Source organism: Cygnus atratus, chromosome 11, assembly GCF_013377495.2.
Source record: "Cygnus atratus isolate AKBS03 ecotype Queensland, Australia chromosome 11, CAtr_DNAZoo_HiC_assembly, whole genome shotgun sequence".
Taxonomy (NCBI): domain Eukaryota; kingdom Metazoa; phylum Chordata; class Aves; order Anseriformes; family Anatidae; genus Cygnus; species Cygnus atratus.
In genome coordinates this window covers 4,534,338-4,559,209 of record NC_066372.1, presented here as the reverse complement: position 1 = coordinate 4,559,209, position 24,872 = coordinate 4,534,338, and the positions used below count along the sequence as shown (strand labels likewise).

The 24,872-nt window shown below is 38.2% G+C and overlaps 2 protein-coding genes across 11 annotated transcripts in view; both read right to left on the bottom strand.

The window, feature by feature from the left end:
• Positions 1-2,814: 2,814 nt before the first annotated feature.
• LOC118251710 (uncharacterized) lies at positions 2,815-8,590 on the bottom strand. The gene is made up of 7 exons (XM_050713041.1): positions 8,515-8,590; positions 6,478-6,828; positions 5,103-5,519; positions 4,086-4,181; positions 3,955-3,982; positions 3,810-3,844; positions 2,815-2,981 (listed from the first exon to the last, which is right to left on the bottom strand). The coding sequence occupies exons 1-7, from the start codon at positions 8,588-8,590 to the stop codon at positions 2,815-2,817; spliced, it is 1,170 nt and encodes a 389-aa protein (XP_050568998.1).
• Positions 6,736-24,872, bottom strand: part of FAM81A (family with sequence similarity 81 member A) — a 29,101-nt gene continuing 10,964 nt past the window's right edge. For 8 of the 10 annotated variants that reach the window (XM_035554261.2, XM_035554257.2, XM_035554255.2 and 5 more), the window contains 6 exons: positions 24,678-24,796; positions 17,872-18,001; positions 16,588-16,694; positions 16,170-16,305; positions 15,615-15,810; positions 13,790-15,196 (listed from right to left, as the gene is read on the bottom strand). In XM_035554261.2, the coding sequence (XP_035410154.1) occupies positions 15,057-15,196; positions 15,615-15,810; positions 16,170-16,305; positions 16,588-16,694; positions 17,872-18,001; positions 24,678-24,796 (828 nt within the window). In that variant the 3' untranslated portion in view covers positions 13,790-15,056. Of the gene's footprint in view, positions 6,829-8,514; positions 8,564-13,084; positions 13,770-13,789; positions 15,197-15,614; positions 15,811-16,169; positions 16,306-16,587; positions 16,695-17,871; positions 18,002-24,677; positions 24,797-24,872 lie in introns of those variants that run through there. The other 2 variants (XR_004779928.2, XR_004779929.2) reach the window with 2 other exon arrangements.

Sequence of the window (24,872 nt, the reverse complement as noted above, 5' to 3'; positions counted from 1 at the left end):
TAGTCTCCCCTTGCTCTGGAGAAGGGAGGTACATCAATACAAATTAATGGTGATATTATCTGTGGTTCTTTTGTCTTGTTAGTCCATGGTAACTGGAAATCCAAAACGTTACATAGTGGTTGATTTTTTTTGCCAGGAGACCATACCAGAAACCAGTGATCCCTTTTATTTTGCAACATAAAACATTCCACATGCAAAGAGGTAAGCTAGCAGCTTACTGTATGCTGCAAGCTGCCACATTCATTTTAGTGAGATTAATCTCAGAAAGGAAAGCATGTGTGGAATTGGGTCACAGTGCTTCATGTATTCAAGTGTATAAAATACAGTGATTGATTCCCTCATAAGATCTTTGTGAGCTGAGTAATGTTTATTAATTATTGTTGTAAACAAGTTAGCATTTACCTTTTCAAAACGTGGCAATAGCATAAAATATTTAACTTCTATCATTTTTCGGTTACCTGCATTTTAAATGTTCTACTTTGCTACACCTTCCTAGAAAGTTATGGTTTATGAAAGATACAAGTCTTATGAGAACAAGTCTTACAAGGAGCGGCTGAGGGAGCTGGGATTGTTCAGCCTGGAGAAGAGGAGGCTCAGGGGCAACCTTATCGCTCTCTATAGGTACCTTAAAGGAGGCTGTAGTGAGGTGGGGGTTGGTCTATTCTCCCACATGCCTGGTGACAGGACGAGGGGGCATGGGATAAAGTTGTGCCAGGGGAGGTTTAGGTTGGGTATTAAGAAAAACTTCTTTACCGAAAGGGTTGTTAGGCATTGGGATAGGCTGCCCAGGGAAGTGGTTGAGTCACCATCCCTGGAGGTCTTTAAAAGACATTTAGATTTAGAGTTTAGTGATACGGTTTAGTGGAGGACTTGTTAGTGTTAGGTCAGAGGTTGGACTAGGTGATCTCAGAGGTCTCTTCCAACCTAGACGATTCTGTGATTAATGAAACATCTGCCTTTATTGAAACTTTAGGAAGCAATGTCTTTGGAATGCATTTTTTGTCAAAATGTGTAATATTGTTTAAATTGCTTGCAGTCCCGTCTTCCCATCTCAGCGGTATTAGAGCATTTATAGATCACAGGTTTAACAGGCATCTTCCTTTCATTGACAAGAGTAATGGTGACACCCTGTGGCCAATTCAATAGCAGACTTGCATTGAATTTCTGAGTGTTTTTCTTTCACGTGACCTCTGAATTTCTTGCGCCGTAGGGAAGGTCACAGGAGGAACCCCTTCCCTACAAATATGAGGGCATAATTTTTTTTCATGTCTCTCACTAGACCTTTCCATTATTGGAATATATGTCTTTTGAGCACTTTAATTCAGACACAAGGAAAGTGTTCTCTGCCCGTGATGGCTAATAACCTGAGAAGGTAGAGCAGGAAAATGTAGAAATTGAGACAAGATTATATTTCACGTTAAATTGATGTAATATAAGTATACTGCTGTATGTGTTCTTTCACACTTCTTCTCTAATGCGATTACAGTTTTGACATACTGATGTAATTCAGTGGACACAAAATAAACATCCACAATAGAAAACTGCACTGCATAAACGATCGGGTTTCAAAGTCAAGATAGTCTTTTTAACTTCTCATTTGTATCATTAACTTACCTAATGAGTCTAAGTAACATTATTATTCTGTAACTGCCGACATAATTCTGTTTCCAGTTAAGTCCTGGAGACTAAAGAGGTCTTTAAACCTTAGAGGTGAGAATTTGGTGTACGGGCAGTAAAGTTTTACCTACACTTCAGGTTTCCAGCAGGGTAATGCAAACTATTTAGCTTTCACTCGTACAGCAAAGAACAGTTAGAACCTCCTGTCATATGTAATCTTGATAACAAAGAAATCTGTGTAGTAGATTTACATAGGTTAAGATTGTAAAGAAAAAAAAGAAATGTGTGTGAAGTCTATTCAGTAGTTTGTGAAATTCATTCCAAGTCTCAATTCAGGTCCGTCTAATATTATCCTATTATCAAGTAGACAAGATGCCTTTTAGAAAAACTTTGGTCAAACTTGAAACAAACAAACAAAAAACATAACACAAACTACAGATCAGAAATGTTTTGTATTTGCTAAAATATTCAGACTTCCCAGAAAATATTTTCATGTAACCCAACTACTAAAATGTATGCAAATCTGTACCATTTTACAGAAGTATTTGCAGCTCAGCAACTTCAGGATTTGCCAAAAAATATTGCTTCCAGACGAATGAAGAAGCAAATCACCGACTCTTTTCATAGATTCCTGGCTCAGTGAAAGGTGCTCTTGTTGGCTTTTTCTGGATGTAGCCAGCCAGGGACCCTTCTCCACAGAATTCCATTTTGTTTCAGTTTGTGCCCTAGAAGTGCTTAGGAGGGACAGTTCCTGCCCTAGCAGGATGACAAGGTTGCACATAGAGCAAGATCACTGCATGGCTCCTTGCACTTCCCATATTGCATGTTTTGTGTACAACATCAGTCTTGCTCAGTGACCATCTAGCTCATACACATTACTAGTGTAAAGTTTGCAGAGGATGAGTCATCCGTATTAGCCAGGCATTTCAGCCTGAAACAAACTATAATCCACAGTTTTATTGGTAGAAAAAGAGGCAGAAAGAAAGAAACGCCTTTTCCATATTGCTATAGTTTAAATAAATAAATAAACACACATTTTATTTGGTGATTCACATATTGGAAATGTATTGATCTGCGAGTATACAAACATTCTAGTGGTAAAGCTAGTACACATCTAGCCAGGATGTTATTCAGTCTGCCATGTGTTTTGCAAAAAAAATACTTGCAACTTCCAGTCTTGATGTAGCTGAAACTTACTTATTCACCAGCATATGCATATACTGTATGTATATCTGCTTCCAGTCCTGTCCCAGAAGCCTTGTTGTTATCTGTGGCAGAGACTTTTGCGTAAGTCCCTGCTACGTGGCAATAAAGGTGCTCACTTCTTTGCATGTCACTGACACAACTTGTTGCATATGGAGAACCTGTGAAAAACAAAAGGATATAAGAATTTCACAGGGTTAAAACTTATTATTTTGATATTTAAAGTACTTGTCCCCTTTCTTAAATTAATAAATAAGAATCCATTCTGCCCTGCAACCAAATGCTAATTCATACTCTGTTCTAAGTCTGAATTAAGATAAGCGATTTAACAGCTACGGTATACTGACTGGCACTTTTGTATGTCTTCCCACCTTATGAAACTATGGGCTTGCATTCTTCTTTCATTTGGAGAACAGAAGCCTAAGATGGGGAGATTTTAACTTGACCAAGGTCACAAATCATGAATAAAGAGACATGATGAGAAAATTCTTCAAGTTCCCATACAACCCAAACCGTTCTATGAAACAGAGCTTCTTATAGTATTTGGTGTATACTGGCCTCCTCAAATGTCTACAGCTTACTTAACCTAGTTCGCTTAGTATATTTCAATTGCCAAGAAGAATTGACAGCATGATACTGAAAAATATACACAGACAATAGTGTGCCTGTGTACATGGATAAGTTTGGAGCAGTGCACAGCTACTGAAGAATAGCTCTTTGTGCAGTAACCCCCATGTGTATGCTTGTTTTTTACATCAAGATCATCTTTAAATTCACTTTGGAAGCTATGTAAACATGATCCTTGCAGGGAGTTGGAGATGGGGACAGTGTGTGTTGTAAGGAAGCTAATGCTGAAGAGCCTGCATCCTATAAGTTTTGTTGTAACTGCCAGCAAGCAACTTCCACCTGAGCCCTTGTGTATACATAAACCCTGATAAATCTACTTTGAAGGTAACCACTTAGAAGGTTGTTCAAAAGTTCTTGCTTACATTCATCTTCTGGCATTCCAACAACATCATAATATCTAAAATGAAAAGGATGAAAAGGTCTGTTTATAGTCATGTCTTTCAAATTGTAAGTAACTTTAAAATTAATTTTCAATAGTCCAGGATATAAGTGTTTTCAAGGAAATACCTGGTAAATTCTGTGGATGATTTTTTTCCTGAAACAGATAAAAGAAATCATGAAACTTCAGTAATTAAAATATTCGTACAAATGATACTTAGTAGCTTTAATTCAACAAAATAATAGAGCATGTTCCTTACCTTTTGATTTGGCTGTCTTGAGATAGGTTAGCCATGTTATGACACAGAGAAAAATAATCCCAGCTATAGCTCCAGAGGCGATATACCACTGTATATCTAAATAAAATTGATATATTATTTAGAACATGGTGTGATAGTGACTTCTGGGTCAAGATAGATTTTTTTTTTTTAATATAATCTGTAGTGGTTTACAGGTGATCACTTGATCTTTAGTTACTGTGAAAATAACTTACATATAAATCTTATTTTGGATGACTCCAGGGTATTGTATCCTGGGAAATATCTTGATTTCTCTAGGCAAATTTCCTTCATTTAAAAAACAAACGAAACTATTGATATTTAGTGGTACTGCAGTATTCTCAAAGCTCAGCATGAGTAGGAAGGCAGGCAAGGTCTTTCTATTTTCTGCCTCCCCTTAAGAAGATGGGATGCAGCCTACAGTGCTGCCTATCCTGCTCGCATAACTTCTCAGGTCCTTAGGCTTAGTGCTCTGTCGCAGTAAGGTGGCTGAATGATGCTAATGCACATCTAGGCAGTGGTCGGCAGCAACTAATACGATAGTGAAAGACTGTTTTCACACTTGGCACTATTCAAACATGGATCATAAAAGAAATTATGGTGAGCCGATCATCCACTTACATTGTCATTCATTTTCCTATTTTTCTTCATGTCCGTACAACCATTACAAATATGGAGTTGATTTTTATGTGATGCAATTTAATAATTCATCCACAAAGTACTCTGTGTGAAATAGCAGACATGGTCTGTGACATGCTGCTACTTAATGATGCAGAGTTGCTCTATTTTCTTTTAAGTTATTTAAAGAACAATCAATTCACTTGTTAAAAAGAAAAATTCTCGGGTTTTTTTGATCATATTTTTGGGAGGTAGGATTTTGCATGACTAAATCTAGTGCTAGAATACAATATTTCTATGACAACCAGGTACAATTTCTTGGACTAGGACAGATGTCACCTCTCCAAGTTACAGTCTGTTATGAATACAGTTTCAACTTACATGTAGTTTTGTCTTTCCGAACTTCCACAGACAGGTTATTAGCAACTCTCCACACATGTTTGCCATTTATCCAGGTAGTAACAATGCATAAATATTCTCCGCTGTCAGAACTAGTAACATTCAGAATAGTCACATTACTTTTTTTGACAGTTGAACTGAAGTCGGTATTGTTCAATAATCGTCCATGGATATCTTCATCAATACAGCAATGCTCATTGTAAGTCAAATGTGAGGTCCCAGCTTCATTTGCTAGAGAAAAAATGCATTCACTTGTTTTCGCAGCTCTGATCCAATACAGAGTAAAACATTCTCCTGAGCAGGTAGTTTCAAATTCACATGACAAAGTGATGTTGTCTTCAAATACCAGACTGCTGTATGGTGTTTCAGGAACACTGTCTAAGGACTTGCTTTCTGAAACTGAGGAAATGAACAGAAAAACAAACACAAAAAATGTTGCAAGTGAGTCTAACCTGGCAATATTTTGAGGTGTGAAAACTGCATGAAGAACTGCGCAATCTCAGACACAGATTAAACAGTGTTTTACACAGTGAATTGTAATTCAGTTAAAATACTTGTGCTCTGTTACATCTGAATAATAAATAATTATTTTATTCATTAATAATACCAAACTAACTACCTGGCACTGAGATAAGTTCTTGGTAATAATTCTAACACTTGGCTTCTACATACATTGTTAGGCAGTATTGCCTCAAAAAGGATGATGCTTTGATAATTTAAGAAAGCATATGAAAAGCAAAGTAGTCTGTTGTTAACACAGTAGCATATGCTGTCAGTGGTGTGTCTCTGGTCACACTGTTCTCACCACTGGGGGTGTTACATAGCAAATCTGCGCTTTCCTGGGTTAACTTGGAGAGTTATCAACTGAACTCCCTAATGGCACCAGTGTGCCAGTCTGGCACAACACCCTATCATCAGAAAACTTTCACACGTCTAATCCAACTGTTTTTAAAAACCTGAAACAATAAAACTTTGAGAAGTGTAAAGTACCCACTAGAGTTTCTTATTTCTAGTTTTCTTTGATATGTATTTAATGTTTTCAGCAGCTTCTCTTACAGTTCTCAACCATTGATTTCCTTAGTTTTTCCTAGGTTCCTGTTCTCCTACAGTGTTCTGTTTGAGTCACAAGTTGCGGTTATATATCCTGTTACTAAGCATCTTCTCTTCTCCAAAGAGTTCTGGTTTTGTATCTAAGATACAGTAAGAAAAGGGGCCTAGATAGCTCCAGAGAGCAACATTCTCGGAATTGTCTCCTTTTTAATGCAAGTTTACCAATACTCTTAGTGAGCATCTGAGCTGAAGACAGGCTTACTAAGAGAAGTATGGAAATACACACTGTTTAAAAAGCATCACTCACCTTGTGTGGAGTAAATCGTCTGTGTAAGAAAGAAGTTGTAGTGCCTGCAGTGAGAGACATTGTGAAACAGCGGGCAAGTTGCTGGTGTTCCACCATTAGGAACTACTCCACATGCAAATAGCCCTCCTTCAGGGGATATGTGGGTCACTTGTAAGGTATCATTGCAGCCTGAAGATCCCCCTTTTTTTCCACATGAGAAAGTAGACTCCTTGGAAGAGCAGTTAATTAACTTAAATTGTTGCAGATTGTCGTCTGCTATATACCAAGCTATTTCTGCTTTTCCTTTAGCAGCTTGCTGATTGCACTGAAGTGCAAGATTTTCATGTTCTTGTCGATGAAAGAAAGTTTCGCCTGTGAAGCGTATTTAAAAGGTTGGTGAAGCAAAGAGATCTGGAAAGACAGTCCGATCATTAAAATTCTTAGTGAGATCATAGAATCTTAGAATCAGTCAGGTTGGAAAAGACATCAAAGATCATCTAGTCCAACCTTTAACCTAGTATGTCCACCACTAAACCATGTTACTGAGTTCTACATCTAGACGTTTCTTGAAGACCTCCAGGGATGGTGACCCAACCGCTACCCTCGGCAGCCTATTCCAATGCTGTGCAACACTTTCACTAAAGAAATTTCTCATAATATCCACCCTAAGCTTCCTCTAGTGCAATTTCAGGCCATTTCCCCTTGTCTTATCACTTGGATACAACATTATGGTTTTGTTCATTTTTTTGACAACAGAACGTATTGCAAATGCAGTGATGGATCCTTTCTTGCAAGGAAGGGTATACTGCTGTGTTCCCCTTGGGTGTGTTCAGCTTCTTCCCAGCACCAGCATCAAGCGCTGAGCTCTCACTCTTCCTGCACTCCTGGCAGTACTCTCTAGGATAAAGCCTTCTGAACATCATTGACAGTCTTGGGTTGGAGTGAGCAATGTAATGGAAAAAAGCAATATTAACACTGACCAAATGATACAGTACAGGCATAGATATAGGCTTTTCTGAACAGAGTGTTTTTGTGAACGCTTCTGAACACATTAGTGATACTAGATGAAAATAGGGTACAGACAGACATTTCTGTACTTTAAAAAGGCCACATAGTTTAACTAGAGAAGTAACAGCTGCAATCAGCCACTACATTTTGCATGACAGATTGAGCCTGCTGTTTGTACCTTGCTGGGCATAAATGCAAGCCTCTGATTCTGCAAGCGTTTAATGCAGGCAGCTGAAACTACTCATATGTAGAACTAGAATCCACCTTTGATATTTTTATGCAGCAGGTATCAAACATAGCCAACAGTGCATGTCAATATATATTTTAATTTTTTTTTAATACACTGGAGGATTCTAGCGCATTGAAGTCAAGTCCCCGCAGTTAGCTGCAAAGTCTTAAATAGGGCTGGATCTGCATAACCAACAATGGCAGGATGTGTTTAGGCAAAGTAATTGGCCTTTACAGTCACATACTTCGTAATACCCTAGAATAAGCGAGACTGAAAATGAATCAATTAAAAAAGATAGTGTTTGCAAGTTGTCTGTCCCTTTGGCTGGGAAAACTCTCAATAAATATTATGTCTGCTTATCAACAATTGGAGTAACTGGAGGAAATGATAGACAGACGTAAGAAGAAATATTATTATTGACATCCTGCCTCAGCTGCTTACAGTTTCCTACGTACTAAAGGGTAGTTGGTAAAGCCCTGACCCTGGGGGTAATGAACAGTGGTCTGACGTTTCCAAGTCACTTTGTAGCTTGTTCAAAGCCTCCCCTCATTCCTCTTCCCCCATTCACCTGTCCATCAGCCCATCAGTTCTTTCTCACAGAGCTGCTATGAGACAGGGAAGCGCTCTTGTGACAGCTGTTAAACGCAGCCCTTCAGGGGTGGAAGCATGGCCATAGCCACTTGCTTGATCAAGCTGAGGACTCATATCTGCATTCAGATACTTCTACCAAATGTACTTAAAACAACAAAGAAAAAAAACTTACAAGTATCTGAAGTGAGAAATGAGAAAATTTGAATGATTTATGTGAAGAGAAAACATACCTGTTATTTCTCCTAGAAAAGACGTGATCATCAGGAAGGTTATTACTTTCTGCAAAAAAGAGGAGAGAGCCTTCATCCTTTTCAGTTCTCTTGCTTCTTGACTCTAAATAGTGCTCAGGAAGATGGATGGGGAGGAAAGAAATAGAAAGAAAAGGAAGTGCTGACAGCATGCAAAACCGCAGCCTTTCCTCCCTCAAAATGCCCTGCCCTCACCATATCTTCCACAGAGCCTCTTCTCAAGAAGAAATTGTGTGACAAGAAATGAAGGGCCAACACAGGGATGAGATCCGTACTACTGTCTGCATAGACATAATTCACTTTAAAACCTGAGAGCCCCTATATCAGTGAAGTGCTGCCATAGTTACCAGTAGCATGTGTGCTGTCCTGGAGTGCTTTCCCAGCCCCTTTGAGGCTGCTGCACGTCACGGTAAGCACCAGGATGTCACAGCAGTCTTGTCACTGGTCCTAAAGGTTGTTCGTCCATGTCTGTGCTCACAGGAGCATCAGCAGCAGAGGTGTACTGCCAAGAAGTATGAGGAAATCTTTGCTAGAAAAAGGACAGCCAGAGGGGGCCCAGTATATCCCTGCCCTGCCCATGGTGGCCAGGATCTCCTCCAGGTCACTGGCCGGGGCCAACACTGCAGCAGGCAGGTGCCGGCAAGCAGCAGCTCTGGCAAGCAAGGGCAGCCCATGCCCGGCCAGAGGCCCTGCTTGGGAGCACTCCTAGGAGAACCGCGGCTCGAATGTGCGGCCAGAACTGCACCTGAGCCACCAGAGCAGCATCACAGAAACAACGCGCCTTCCCACACAGAGACAGGTTTGAAAGTGCAGTTTTATTTCAACAGGTGTTTGAAGCACACAAGGTGTTACACAGCGCCATTAATGTTAAGACCTTCCAGCCCTTTTCCTGCCACTGCTGCCCCCTCCAACTTGCTGAGCAGTGATGTTAGTGGAGTTAGGCCACAGGCAGCTGTTGGGATCAGCATCAGTAAATAAGAAATTTCTGTGGTCATTTGCTGCTGTTCTTCAGAAGTGTTTATATTTCTCTTCCTTAAAGAATAAAATACATAAAAATGTGTCTGCAATAGGTTTTGCCAGATTTCTTGCCCCCCCCCCCCTTTTTTTTTTTTCCAGAAATAACCTCCCTGTAAGAGTGTGGGATGCAAGTAATGAAAATTATATAGAAAATGTGTATCTGTGAAGAATAAGAAGTGTTATCTCTTCATTTATAGCTATTTAAAAGACAAGTTGGGAACCTCTGGCTTGAGTAGGCACTTAGTCCTTGCGTCTTGGTTATTGATAAATAGCTGTATACATGTGTATCGCTTGAATGAAACTCCCCAGAAAAAATATGATTTTATAAAAGGCTATGATGAGAACTAAATAGCAGCTTAAGAAATTTTTCTTAAGAGGAAGTAAAGCTGTACATTTTACAAGAAGTTTCTGATTATGACCTTAGTTCCTGTTAGGTTTTTATTAACCACAGTGTGCAGAGTGAGCAGCAGAAGTGAATAAGTTAAAAGAAGAAATAGGAAGCATCAAGACACTGCTGGTATCATATGGTGTGATGTGGTGACATTTTTACTGCATGCAAATCTTGTTGTGGCCAGTGTTGGATAAGCCAGATCACACTTTTTATCAGGGAGATAAAGAAAGAGCCACAGGGTATGCAAATAAGGGATATGTACAAAAAGATTTCATAAAGCCTGTTGTTCTTCTCCTTTCAGATTTAAAAGGCTTAATCATAAGCTGGATTATGAAAATGAATGTCTTTTTTTTTTTTCCAGCTGTAGGCCTTCTGTTTGTATTTCCTTGGAAAGCTAGTTTTTTTAGAAAGCGAAACCTGGTAAATAGCTCTGAGTAAGTCATGTGTATGCTAGGTAACATCCTTGCTTGACTTCTCATTCACTGAAAAGCATTCACTGAAACATATTTGAGTCTGGCCAGTTGTTTAGGCAATGGGATCAGCTTAAGAAACCTTGGCAAATTTAGCTTGAGCTTCCCATGTGAACTCCTGGTTTCCATGCCCCAGCAAGAGTCCTTCCATTCACCTCATGCAACATAATTTCTTTTTATTGTATTAGAAAGGGTTCTGCTTTGGGTTTGCTTTGGCATCTGGTTTGATTTGATTTTAATTTAATACCCAGAGTTGGAGCCTAGATATTCAGGTTTGTTAGTGAGTTTAAGGAAGCATTGCTCCCTAAAAAGCAAATCAAAAAATACTGGCATCACTTGTCAATTTTCTTCTATCCCACCCGAGTGATTTTATCTATGAGCTTAGAGCTTTGGGGTTTGTTGATTCACTATGTCATCTACTCGTACTCGCTTTCAGCTGCACAGTTATCAACATGTATAACTGCAGTTTCTTTAAAGTCGTGGGGAGAGGAGGAGGGAAAAAGTCTTCTGATTTCAGAAACTTTCTTGGAAACGCAGCTCTTGTGCTTCAATCACAAGGATGTTTCAGCATTTAAAGTAGTGCATTGCAGCAGATCCTATCTGCTCTCTTTATCTCATATTACTAAAGGCCATTACAGTGATGAAATTTGGTTTTAAATTTATAGAACTGGGACACTCTACAAATACACAGTTTGGAGTTGCAGGTACCCTGGAAATTCCTGGTTCTGTAAATGTTTGCTTAAGGAGAACTCAGCCAGTCCAGAAGAATGTAGTCATTATTCTTGCCTCCTGTACTTTGCGTACTCCACAAAGAAGTTCCCCGTTGAGTGAGATATGAATTGCTACCTCAGCTCAACTACTAAGTGTGCCACACCTTTTGAGAAAGGAGAGTTTTCCTTCAGGGGCCATTGCTGGACCTGCTGATTCAAGTTCTCATGCTGGTTTAGAAGTCATTAGCAGTAGTGGATAGTGGGTCTTTGCGTTTCCTTTTTTTTTTTCTTCCGTTTGTTTTGTGGTTGTGTGTTGTTTGTTTTTGTTTGGTTTTTTTTGGTCGTTTGTTTGTTGTTTTTTGGGGGAGTGGTGATGTGTTTTGTTTTGTTTTTTATTCTTTGTTCAGAAGCTCTGTATCCCCTAAGAAAAACATTGCATACCTTAGTTTCTGTATTGCTTAAGCTTTATAGTAAGCACAAGCTCTGAAGACATTAAAGTCTTACTCAGCTGTACTGTACTCGGCTCTGGTGAGGCCGCACTTCTAGTACTGTGTTCAGTTTTGGGCCCCTCGCTACAGGAAGGACATGGAGGTGCTCGAGAGAGTCCAGAGAAGGGCGACGAAGCTGGTGAGGGGTCTGGAGAACAAGTCTTACGAGGAGCGGCTGAGGGAGCTGGGCTTGTTCAGCCTGGAGAAGAGGAGGCTCAGGGGCAACCTTATCGCTCTCTATAGGTACCTTAAAGGAGGCTGTAGCGAGGTGGGGGTTGGTCTATTCTCCCACGTGCCTGGTGACAGGACGAGGGGGAATGGGATAAAGTTGTGCCAGGGGAGGTTTAGGTTGGGTATTAAGAAAAACTTCTTTACCGAAAGGGTTGTTAGGCATTGGGATAGGCTGCCCAGGGAAGTGGTTGAGTCACCATCCCTGGAGGTCTTTAAAAGACGTTTAGATTTAGAGCTTAGTGATATGGTTTAGTGGAGGACTTGTTAGTGTTAGGTCAGAGGTTGGACTAGGTGATCTCAGAGGTCTCTTCCAACCTAGACGATTCTGTGATTACCTCCCATTTTATGGAAGTTGGGATCATAGTCAAGTAAGTGGAACAAACCAATGTCCAGCAAAGGCTATTTCAGTTTAAAGGAGCAAGAGTTAAGGAGTAGTTTTTCCTTCGGGGTAATAGAGATTCAACATAACCTTGAAAATTACCCAGACTAACACTGCCTCTTCTCACTACATTTCTTTTCTCCCTTTGTGGAGAGAAAAGGCAGCCCAGTTTGGTGCTGTACAGATAGTGACTCCTGGAGGTACTAACATAAGTACTTATGTTGAGTGGAGCAAATATTACTTCAACAATCAGAAGCCCTCTGCATTCCTGAAGGAATGAAAGTAGCACTCCTAACACAAAGGCATGTCAGTGGAGACCAACATGGAAAGGAAAAATAAAGGGGCAGCTCCCCTTTCAAGCACAGGTATGTCCTTCTGTTTAGTTTTGCAGGATCTGTGCAGGTCAGTGTTTAGAACTGGTTTCTGCTTTTTAAAATCAAGCCTTCCTAGAACACAGTATCCATAACACTGTCCTCCTGACTTCATAGTTATTCCCCTGGGGGCAGGCTGTTTCTGCCTGATGAGAGGCTTTTGCTATACAATTTTAAGGAGATAGAAAGATGTAGGGACTCTAAGTCTACGTTGAAGAACTCAGCTGTTATTTACCAGAGACAAACACTCCCTGACAGAAGGTGCAGTCAAAATTTTGTAGGCCTAGTCTGTGCAGAAAACTTCCTCCAACAGCACTTCTTTGTAATTGGAACACATTGCTTGATAGGAGCTCACATTTCAATGTTGTTGTGTGTGTTTTGTTTTGTTCTGATTTGGTTATTTACCTTAGCTGAAATTTAGGGAAAACAGCAGAAGTAAAATTAGCTAGAATGTTCTACATTTTTTTTATATGTGATGAATCACACAAGATTTTACAAGAGAAACATTTTATTAGTCATACATAAACTGTTTCTCTGTAAACTCTTCCATATTTACAAGACTCTCTCAGGTACAGATCTGCACTTACAGAAGAAAAAGTGAGTTTTTGTTCATCTCTTTTTGCTTCCTTGTGTGTTCAAGGTGTGTGTCTGTTTGTGTACAAAACACCAGTGATAGTTTTTCCACTGTAGTTGAGTAAATATTTAAGAACAGATGAGAGTACAGAAATGAAGAAAGAATGAAGTATTAAGAGAATTCCTAAAGCATATCTGCAAGCATTTCATTGTGTCCCTTTAGAGAACTGGGCTTACCTTTTAGCTGCCATTGTAAATATACTCCACAGCATGTGGATGATACAAAACAGGAATAACAGAGGCAGTGTTGTTATCAGAGAGCACTAGAAGCCAGAGTTGCAAAAAGCTCAGGTATCTTTGATGCATTAAAATACTTTCAACTATATAGGAAGTAAATATCAACTTAGGCACTAATCCTGTAAAGACTTGTATATTTTCCTGATTTTTACACCATATACTGTCCTACTTAATGCACATATGTTTTTGGAGCATTTTTTTTAATATGTTGACTGTGTGGGCCAAACCTTGTTTCATGGATGTGATGAGACGTTTGCCACTGGTTGTCCAAACAGGAATATGGTTTTGAAATATTGGCTAAAAGAAAGGCCTGTTAAAGACAATGGAAAGACATTGTATCAACTTGTACAAGTTGGCAGTAACACTTGTACAAATTAATGGTATTTTTGCACATGAAGTACTGTTTACTGTATAAATTAATAGGATACTGGATGAAGCCTGTTATTCTTCATGACTGCTTAATCCTGCATGATTTGAAAACATAAGCAATAACAAGCTCTGAATGAAGATAAAGAATCAAAATATATTTTTTCCCATCTAGATTAATATGCTGCAGGGGTGCTCATTTTCAGCGTGTAAACCATTATGGGAATGGAAATAAGCACCATTATTATTTGGAAATACCATGAATTACCAGTTCGAACCTACTAAATTATTAAAATCTACTTAAATTTGAAGAGTTAGTTGTTTTACTTCAATAGGAATTGCTAAGCAGATCATAAACTGCATTTTATTTTACACAAAATTCTCCAGACTTTATCTCCAGATCATCACTTTTTCTTTTGTTTTCAAACCTTTCAAAGTTCATGGTAATATAATGAAACAAGTCACAGGAACACATGCCCAGCTTATAAAATACTGTATATAAATCTTTTACCTTGTCTCAAGTCTACTTGGTTATTCATTTAAAAAGGTCACAATACATAAGATCACAAGTTGTTTCTTATATTGTTCATGAATCATCTTAGTCTACAACTACATTATATAATACTATTTAGTTTCCACACGCGTACGCACGCACACAGGATATTTGCACAGCTAAACAAAAGTTTTCTGACAGTATCTAAGTTTTGAAAATTGGTCTGTTTGGTGCCAATTCTGTCTCCTCAGGGAGTCAATAGTAGAGAAGGTCACTGCAAAAATGTCTGGTGACTTCAAACATAGTAATTTGTATCAAGGTGGAGAACCTTGCCGAACTGATAATAAACAAGTGATACCAACTTCTTATGTAAAAAAGAATATATCGAGATGCTTATACATATAAGCATATAACTGCCTGATCAAGCCTACAAAACTGGGGAGCATTGAAATGCCTTTAGCAAATTAGGTGCCAGCTTCACCAATATATTACTCTAGTTTTATGTTGGTAATCTCCTGAGAGCAACTAGAGCAGTGCAGTGGTAAATCAGCACCTCAGCCCATAAAAGCTTCTTGTCAGTTGATCTATTAAAAGCTTGCATTTACCACTTAAACATACAAACCTGTGCAACAGCAGCATCTCCTTCGGTACATGCATTACATTTGGATTACAGACTGGAACAAGATTATAGTCTGCCTATTAGCCAGGGAAATATTCATCTCAAACAAAATCTTGCAGTCACGGTCCAGCCTCTCCCCATGCTGGAATCTCCTGCTTCATTTGGTGGATCTGCTTCTGTAGTTCATCTCTGTCAAGCTTCATTTTCGCTTCTAGAACTTGCCGTAGAGACCCAATGCTCTCATAGATAGCTGCAAACCCTAATTGCACATGAGAATTGAATTAGTTTATAATATAAAGAAAAACAGTATGATGTAGTTAATATCAGAATATGCCTCCTACCATAACACTCAATTTTACACTAGAAAGATAGCAAAAGTTCTGAAGAAAAATAAGACTTTAATTATGCTAGTGTGCTGATGGCAATAATGCCCTTAATTGCAGCCAAACTGTGCTTACGTACATTTGGGGGAGCACTTCTAAGCTATTAAGATGTCACCTCTTGTTTCTGTGAGCTTCACACTTAGTGAAAGCCCTTTTAAATGCAACAGATGCAACCACTACATTTGGACCCAGTGTCTTTAAAATACTTTAGTACAAAGACATTTTGAAGAGTATTAAAGGTCAGTCATTGTTACCACAATTCAGAAGAAAGATCTTGATTGATTATAGTCCTACCAGCATTAACTTCAGCTTTCATTTCTTTTATGTCTTCATTAATCTCATTTTGAAGTTTGCCAATGCGAATATTTATCTTTTCTTCAGTCTGTTGTGCTTCATGTGCTTCCATGTTTATCTTCTGTATTTCTTCTATTTTGTCAATTTTCTCTGACATTTGGTTGAATTTCATCTCTATAGCTCTTTCACTCATTTCCTGGAGCCAGGAAAAATAATTTTTATGGTTTCTTTTGTATATGAAACTAGAGTGGTGTTTCTCAGATATGCAATAGGTATTGATTAATCATCTTTTCTTATGTGGAATTTAAAGGCGTAAGGAATTAAAACTTATTTTAGAAAACACTTTAAACTGACTTGATAGTAGGCTAAAATACTGATGTTTTTAAAGTGGACAGATTTGACAGATTTATTTCAAGACTCTCAGGCCGTGGGAATGCTATGCTTGACATCAATGAAAAGAGTTCTACAAATATTGGTGGGGTCTGAAAGTCCCAGTTACTCATAATGCTTTTGAATAGTTCCTGAGAGGTATTAGGAGACTGTAATGAAACTTACTGTGGTTTCCTTAAAAGTCAATGAGAGTTGGTCCAGCTTTTGCACAAGTTCTTTTTCAATCCTTTCATGTTCCTGTTCCAGCCAGCTGCGTGCAGACAAAATCTGGCTGCTGAGTTCCTCAATAGCGTTTTTTAATCTAAAAGCATAATACGAATTAGGAGATAAAAAGAGCAGAATTTTCAGTCATTCAGCAGCTTTTTTTTATGATGATCACAAAAATTTAATGATAGTTACTGCATTCTTGACACCCTATCAAGGCAAATCTTCAAGTTTTAAGGCTACTAAATGGGACAAGGCAGGCAACATCCTTTTGGAAAATAATGAAAACAAAACAGAAGTATTTTTATGAAATGTCACAACGCTTTGCGGCACTGAAAACAATGGGATCGGCTCTTCGGGCCGGTGGCAGCTCACTCACTTGGTGTCCAGCAGGTGGAGCTGCTGCGTGCTCTCCTTATAGGCAACCTTCAGCTTTGCTTCTTGCTGCATTATTGACTGCTCCACTCTGCTCAGCAGATGAGAAATCTGAAACAGAATTCAGAATTTACTATTCTTCAACAGCATTTCGCCACAGTCTCATTGGAGACATTTTTTGTGTCAGTAGAAGAGATTATAAAGAAGAGCTGTATTGCTGATGTTTCCAAAATCATTGAGTTTGTGCATTTTACTTTCTCATGAAAAGTATATTGTCTCACAAGACAAAAGTAGGAACACTATGAAAGCTATAATTCCTTCAGCCATAAATAAAGTGAACAGTCTTGCCTTGAAGGCATCATCCTGCTCTGAGGCAGCTGGATTTACACAATCCATACATCACCAGGTGTCAATTATGCAGACCCTCCACCGCGACTGGGTGACAGTCTTCAGCACTTCTCGTGTAATACCTACTGCAGTGATACAAGTGCTGGATTTAACTGGGGATCGGTTATTGCTAACATAAAGTATTTCTCACAAAAGCAGTCGTGGCAGTACAAAACATACTGTTCTGTTTACAAGATTCATGACAATATATTCCTGGCATGCTGAGTGTTCTGAGAAAAGTGAAGTGAATTTTAGCCATTTACCTACCACAAAGTGAAGGTGCAAAATATTGTTGTTACCTAAGAAAATGAGAAGGCTTTGAGACAGAGTTATGAAGAACCCTTTTTGCAATGTCTCAAGACTGCTTCTATTTAGTGCTCAATTCCATTCTCATACCCAATGGGAGAGAAAGCCAACAGATAGGTTTAGGGATTCTTAGAGCCACAAAACAGCTTTGTTTTGCTGACCTTCAAAAATAGTGTTCAAATGTATACAAAATAATTTTGGGAAGGCCAAAACATACAGGGTAAACTGAAGCTTGCATTGTTACGGTGGTTTTGTAGAACATCCATGTCTCCTTAACATTCTGACCTCGAGAAACTGTTCACATCAGTAGTCACTGATGGTTGTTCATTCCTGGAGACTTTGTAGGTACCTTTAAACACTAGGACCTTCTGTACAGCTTACAAAAGGCAACAATTTATGGACTTTTTTTCCAGTTAGACCAATACAGTAATGTAGCTGTGTAGCAATGTTCAATCTAATAAGGACTGCGAGCAGATATAACTCTCCATCTTTAAATCTCAGAACTCCCAAGAAAATAATTAACAGTAATGTTGTGTGTTTGAATCAGACTATAATTCTTACCCATACATGGATCACTCGGGTCTAAATACTATACCTGTATTTCTGCCTCTTTGATTTTAGATTCTAAGATCAACTTAGAGGTGTGTTGGTCTTTACTTAGGCTCTGAAGTCTTTCATATGTAATTTTATGTTCTGCAGACAGTCTGGCTAACCCGGCATCACACCTGTTTGAATAAATAAATACCAAAGCAACAGCTGAATAGAACATAAGGTCCAGGCTTTTAAAATTATCCATTTTAGACTGGGTATTTCTGTGAAAGTCATGGCTGTCTAGCAAAACATTGTCTTATGAGGCTGTAAGAATGCTGATATATCTCACAATAGCCATCAAACTGCTCCTGAATGGGAATAGAAGCTAAATAGTCTACCAAACACCTGATGCACTCGTTTTCTTGGCTCTGGCATAATATAGGTAGACTGTGTTGTTATCAGAGTTGGGGTAATCACATTACAATTTCAAAGATATGCAGGATTTCAATGTGTCATACTTTTGTCATATTCCAGCAGACATCTGTCGTGGCCTGTAAGATTTGGCCTATATAGTTAGAGGCCTAACTAATTGAAGATGACTTTTCCATTATTGTAGCTGTGCTCCTCTGAGTCTCACATTCTTATTTTTATTTTCTTTTGCAAAATAATAGGACACAATCTATGTAGTAAACAATATGGGGAAAAGTTATGGTTTAGTTAATACAGTCTGTATTTAGGTAAAGCTGTCATTTAAAGCCATGCCAATTTTGTCTTGCTAAAGACTACAAAATGCAGTACTGGCACATAATAATTACTTTCCTTTCTTCACATTGGAACATTTCTCAGTGCTGTAACATTTTAAGGGCAAATGTGCTATAGAATACATGCATTTCCTACAACATTTCAAAAATACTTTAATCAGGTGGATTTCATCTACAGTAATACAATAAGAACATTAACTGAGCTGTACAAATACAAGCACTGTAATTTCAGGAGTAAGACCCCTGCAAAGTATGAGTCGTGTATACATATCTATTTTGGATGTATAATAATCAAAGTTATTAAATGTGATCTCTGAAACTGATGAAGAACAGACAGCAGTTACAATTTAAAGGGGAAAAAGGCAGTAAAATGGGACAAACTATGGCAGGTTAAGTCATTATGCAAAGCCATGACACATTTTAACTTCTTTTAACTCGTGTTTCAGTTGGAAAGCTTTCACTTCAAAATGTGCTTTCATCACCTTGGTTACAGTAACAACTGTTACTATAAATATGACAGTATAATTTCAATATAAAAATAATAAATAATGCAAAATATCACAAATTAGAAAACTTGTAGAAAGTAATTTATAGTTGAGCAGTTCAGCATAACAAGATTGATTAGTAATATTTATAGAAAGAGCAGAATAGGTTTACACAGCAGTGAATTGTAGGTCTTAGAATCAGGTAGTTCCAGCAGTTCCTTTAGAAAGACAAGAGAAGCCAAATCTATTCACCAAAAGCCTGTGAACTCAAAAAATAAAAATAAAAATTATAAAAAAAAAAAAGTCTTGTTTCTCTGAGGCATTACAGAAAATATAAAAAGCAACAGCTTTGAAACTACTGTACCAAAAGCAAAGAGTAGGCATCTGTAATTGCATTTAAGGCAAATTAGTATTATGGATTTAATCATAGGGCATCGCTTCTTTGTGGAACTGGGTTACATGATCAAAAGGGTCATGAAGTTGTATGGTAACTGAAAATTTAAAAATTCTGACTGTTAATTTAGTGTCAATGTGGTGTGTATTAATTGTATTATTTAATATTTCTACAGGTATACTATAATTGGCACCCTTTTAAAACAAAAGTTGGAATACATTTTAAATATCAATGTAGTTATGGAATGCAGTTCATTTTTATCCTGGGATATTTTTTAAAACAATATTCTCAGTGTTCAAGTGGTCGAAGCAGTCTCTTTGCTATATATGTTGTATGTAATCCCAAACACCAGATTAGTTTTTACCTGCAAAAGAACAGTAGTATGCTACGTACATGGAATGAGATCCTGATACCAGTTATGTGAATATATATTTTGAGTTTAAGACTTAAAACAAATAATTTTAGTCGATGCTTCCACTAGCCTTCAAATAGTGCAGAAAAAAAGTAAACAGTACGAAGATGAACACCATGGTCTTTCCAACACTTTTGATTTAGGTTTCCTCCTGCACGATGGATGGGAAGAAAATTGGTAATCTAAAAAAAAATGGTTCGTTATAGTTTGGAATTTTTCTTTGTTTACAGATAAGAGGCACATTACAATACCTGCTCGATTTTCCATATCTCAGAAAGCTCTGACTTCTTTATAGATTCATGTTAAAATTACAATAAATCCTTCTTTAAAGTACAATTTAAATCCAATGTTCAGAAATATTTAATATAATTAATAGTAAGATCAGACTATAGATGAAGCCAATGGAGAGAAAGACAAAAGTTGAAATCAACTTTTGAGGTCTGGTCATCTTAAAAGCCCAAGGAAAGAAATGAGAAATAGATTAAGATTTATAGGAAGAATACTAATTTAAAAACGTAAGAGCTGAGGATAAGGTTATAAAAAAATTGATTTGAAAAAATAGCTATGCTTCCAGCTTACGCAACACCTAAGATTTTATAGAAAACCATTTTGTACAAAGAAATGCACAACAAAAAGCTCTTCATGCTTAGAATGAAGAGAGTAGACCATACCAAATATTCACAGCAGTTCTTCATGTTGCAGTTGCACACATGCACTGTTGAAATTTGGGCCAAAGATGCACTAGGATGAGTTTGTTGTACTGTTATTTGACTTTGGAGGACATTTTCTAAAAGTAATGATTACCAAACTGTGTACTTAAATGAAATTAGTATAGGAAGAGTAAATGGAGAGAAGACTTTGTAGTACCAAGTATTCTGAGTTTCAGAATCCAGTATTAATCCAAAAAAAAAAAAAAAAACAGTAATGTTTGATAAAACCAGTGAAATTATCAAACGACTGTCTTCCAAATGTTAGTAAGCAAAGGCGGTAGTTCCTTTTCTGGCACACTGAAGAATATTTTCATTGCCTTTCGTCTCCAAGAAATCAAATTGCAATGGCTGTTCTATGCAGTATCATCAATGACTAGAAAAAGCTGAGAACTATGCCAATACTCTGCAACAGGATGCTATAAAGTTATGCTAAAATGGCACGCACAGATTGGTAACATTTTTTATTTTTTTTTTAATAATTGGAGATGTTTTGATTAAAATATCAATGCTTCAGTGAAAAACAGGTAGCTGAAAGAGAGGTAGTGAAAAAACAAGTTGATGCATCCAGGGGATCCACTGGGCCGGAACAGCAGAGCTAGTAGATGCTACATGGCCTGCACCTGGGAGGCCAGATCAGTCTTCCCTGTATGTCTTGTACACCACCAGTAGGCAGAGTGCAGCAGATTTATTTTACTTACAGGGATCATAAATGCAGTGCATCCCAGATGCATCAGACTCATTTTCTACTCAGTGTAGGAAAATCTGCCTACATGTTTTAAGTCCAGGGCATCTGAAATGAGTCAGATCTATAATGTATATAAAAATCAACTATATATGCTTAGTAGGCGCAATGTGAACACGTGTAATTGCTATTTCTCTGGAGTTTTCAGGAGAGGGCGACCTCTAGAGACAGCAACTGCTCTTGTTCTGACAAGGCTGCTGTATTTAAACTTCCCAGACAAGTAGTCATAGTCCACAAAACATTCTGTAAATAAATGATAAGGCAGCACTCGTGAATTTTATGGTCTTATGAATTTATCACTAGAAATAAACATGGTAAGGCTGTGTTATATAAAACTGGCAACATCAGGGACGGGAGGCTGGACTAATGGATCTATCAGTATCTATCTAGTTTCCTGTTCGGTGTGTCACTGCTTTTAATAGAGGTAAATTCTGTCTTAATAATGCTGATTCTTAGGAATATGGGCAGCATTATTCATGTTGAACCCCGTAATGATGCTTTACAAATTCATCAATAATTCTTAATGAAAAATGGCCCAGAGACATGACCTGCTCTGTGGGTTCCATCCTCTCCTGCTAGGGCTATGAGCTGATGCTGTGATGCAGGTGAGCTCAGCCCTGATGTCTCCCCGAGTCACACACCTCCAGAGCTGTGGGGTGTTTGGAGCTGTGCCTCTCAAGTGCACGTGCATGTAGGGATTCCCTGTTCACCGCTAAAAGCAGCAACCCTCAAGAATTAATGAGACAGTTGTTCAATGATATATTGACATGTTACAGAACAGTTGGTGTTAAGAAATAAATAGTACTCTCTCCAATACTGAAGTTGAATAGGATATTTAGTATGCATGTAATTACTGGCATTGAAATTTGGCCAGGATCCTGAGACTGACAGGAAAATCCTTACAGGATCCAAAGGCTCAGACACAGGTGATTTACCATCACTCAGCATATACAAACTGAGTCACAGCAATAGCCCACGTGTGTTCTTCTAGCCTAGGGCAAATGTGATGTACTTTGAGTTAAATTAGCCTACTGTCACTACAGCCTGAGCCGCACACAGTACCCTGGCTGTGGCTGAGAGCAGAGGTTAGCTGATGGACCCGAGCTGGTAACCTACAGTAGCTTCAACATGTTTCTAAGGTTTCACTCTCTGAATTCATGTGAGAGCTAGTAAGACCAGATGCTGAAGTAAAATTATATTAGGTGAGTTTGGCTTATTTTATGTAATGTATTGGCTAGAGTAATCAGGAAATATTTATGCAAGGGAAAGTTTCTGGTAAGTATCTGTATAGCACAACAAACTGCAATTTTGATCATAATCTCCAGGAATACCATAATAATTATTCACAGGAACACAGGAGTTTGAAGTAGAATATGCTTGTAGATGAAGGAAAATAACCTTCTCTCATGGACCACTGCTTTAACTTGATTTCTGGTGAAAGGGAAGCTTATTTTCTTCTGCACATAGAGAAAATTTAGGTTATAATACTGAGCAGAAGGTAACAGTTAAAAGACAAACTAATTCTCTTGTGGTAATGAATACAAATTTCCAACGTTCATTGTTCATGCTGACATAAGGGCAGATAGGTATAATCTCTTAAAATAATCAGATAGATTGCAACCCAGGCAGAATAAAAGGGAGTTGCCCTAAGTAAATTAAGGAAAAAATCCTGGCAAAGACTGAGCTAGTCCACCACCGCTCCCCATACCAAGTACTCAGTCAGGCAGCGCCCCATGGAGAAGCTCATGTTGGCACATGTTTATTCATGTGAGTTCTCTACTGAAACCAAAGGCACTTTACTTTGCTGCACAAGCAGTCAGTAACTGTGTTGCTCCACATAAGGACCAGTCTTATGATGTAGTGGGATCTCAAAGTGGACATTTTATATAAAAAGCAGGAAGATCCAAGCATGTACATGTGCCACATCCATCCTCATGGGCCACGAAGATGACCAGAGGGCTGGAGCTGGGGTTGTTCAGCCTAGAGAAGAGAAGGCTCCAGGGAGACCTTATAGCAGCCTTCCATTACCTAAAGGGAGCTGCAGGAAAGCTGGGGAGGGACTCCGGGGGTGTACTGATAGGAGAAGAGGTGATGACTTTAAACTAAAAGATGGGAGATTCAGATCAGGTATTAGGAAGAAATTCTTCCTTCAGAGGGTGGTGAGGCACTGGCCCAGGCTGCCCAGGGAAGCTGTGGCTGCCCCATCCCTGGCAGTGCTCAGGGCAAGGCTGGATGGGGCTTTGGGCAGCCTGGGCTGGTGGGAGGTGTCCCTGCCCATGGCAAGGGGGTGGAACCAGATGATCTTTAAGGTCCCTTCCAACCCAAGCCATTCTACGATGATTCTGTAAAATTTCTCAGAGAACAATATATATCTCAATCAGTTTTTCATTTGACAAAATGAGCTTGTCTAGTTTGTTCCTGTTTACTAAAGAATAACTTTAGTAAAGCATAACTTTTTTAAAAAGTTACATAATGAGTATTTAAACCTCTCTAAAGTATTCTTTACAAAATGGGCTAAGAAGTTACTGTGGAAACTTGAAACAATCAAAGAATTAATGAGAAAACGTTACTTCAAGGAAAATCCCTCCCTGGATATCTTTGTAGGCTGTTATCATTAAATCAGTTGAAGGAGAAGAAAAAATAAAAGTTACCTGTACAATATAGATAATAGGTCAAATTCAGAACAAGTGTAATTCCAGTGAAGTTATTAGCCAGGATATTTTAGGACAGATTTGGTCCTTTTTCTGTAGTTGTACAAAACCGTTTTTTATGTTCCACTTCACAGACACTGAAACAAATGTTGTTGTACTTCGGTTTGTAAATGTGTCAGTGATGGCGCAACCTGAAGTCTGTGTTGTTGCACAACTGTAACTTGGAGTTTGAAGTAGCCTGTAAAAACTCAATTGTTTTATAGCTTTCTGTTCCTTACGTGCCAGGTAGCTTATGTAGATTTTAATATGGTTAACCAATAATTTAATGCACATATTTCTACCTCTAACATATATTCAAAAATGTGCATCTATTATGTTCTTTACAAGTACAGATTATACCATACCTCCTTTATAGTAATTGTGCTAATTAGTCTTAAAGTCTAACCATAATTCTTTTTAAAACTGAATTGTATCCAGATTCCTGTGGAATTTGAGGTCATTTGTTAAAAAGAAATTTGGGGAATTAAGGGTCATGTTGTTAAGTTTAATACGTAATAGTGGAATGCAAAGGATTATTATTCATTTTCTGGAAAACACTGAGCAAAATTATCCTGGGAATTTTGCCAAAGTTCAGCCCATTAGCATTGACATTCATGTTTCAAGATTAAAGCAACATTAGCTAGTCCCCAAAATATACTTTCATATTGGCATTTACCTTGCCACTCTTCCCCGAAGATCTCCTAAACCAGAAAGCTGCCGCATTTCCAGACTCTTTAGGGTAGAATTTGTTCCATAGCTGAGATTGTCTCTGACACGTATCTGTTCCTGCAGCATCTACAAAGTATTCATATGCAAATACAAATTCAGTATGTTACATTTAATGTACATTTAAAATGTCACTCATTATTTT

Excerpts from the sequence above, each read along its gene's own strand:
- LOC118251710 (XM_050713041.1), bottom strand. The coding sequence starts at position 8,590 with ATGAAGGCTCTCTCCTCTTTTTTGCAGAAAGTAATAACCTTCCTGATG. Across the intron at positions 3,845-3,954 it reads TCATCCACAGAATTTACCAG|ATATTATGATGTTGTTGGAA; the intron begins GTATTTCCTTGA and ends TTTTCATTTTAG. Across the intron at positions 2,982-3,809 it reads TGGAATGCCAGAAGATGAAT|GTTCTCCATATGCAACAAGT; the intron begins GTAAGCAAGAAC and ends TGTTTTTCACAG.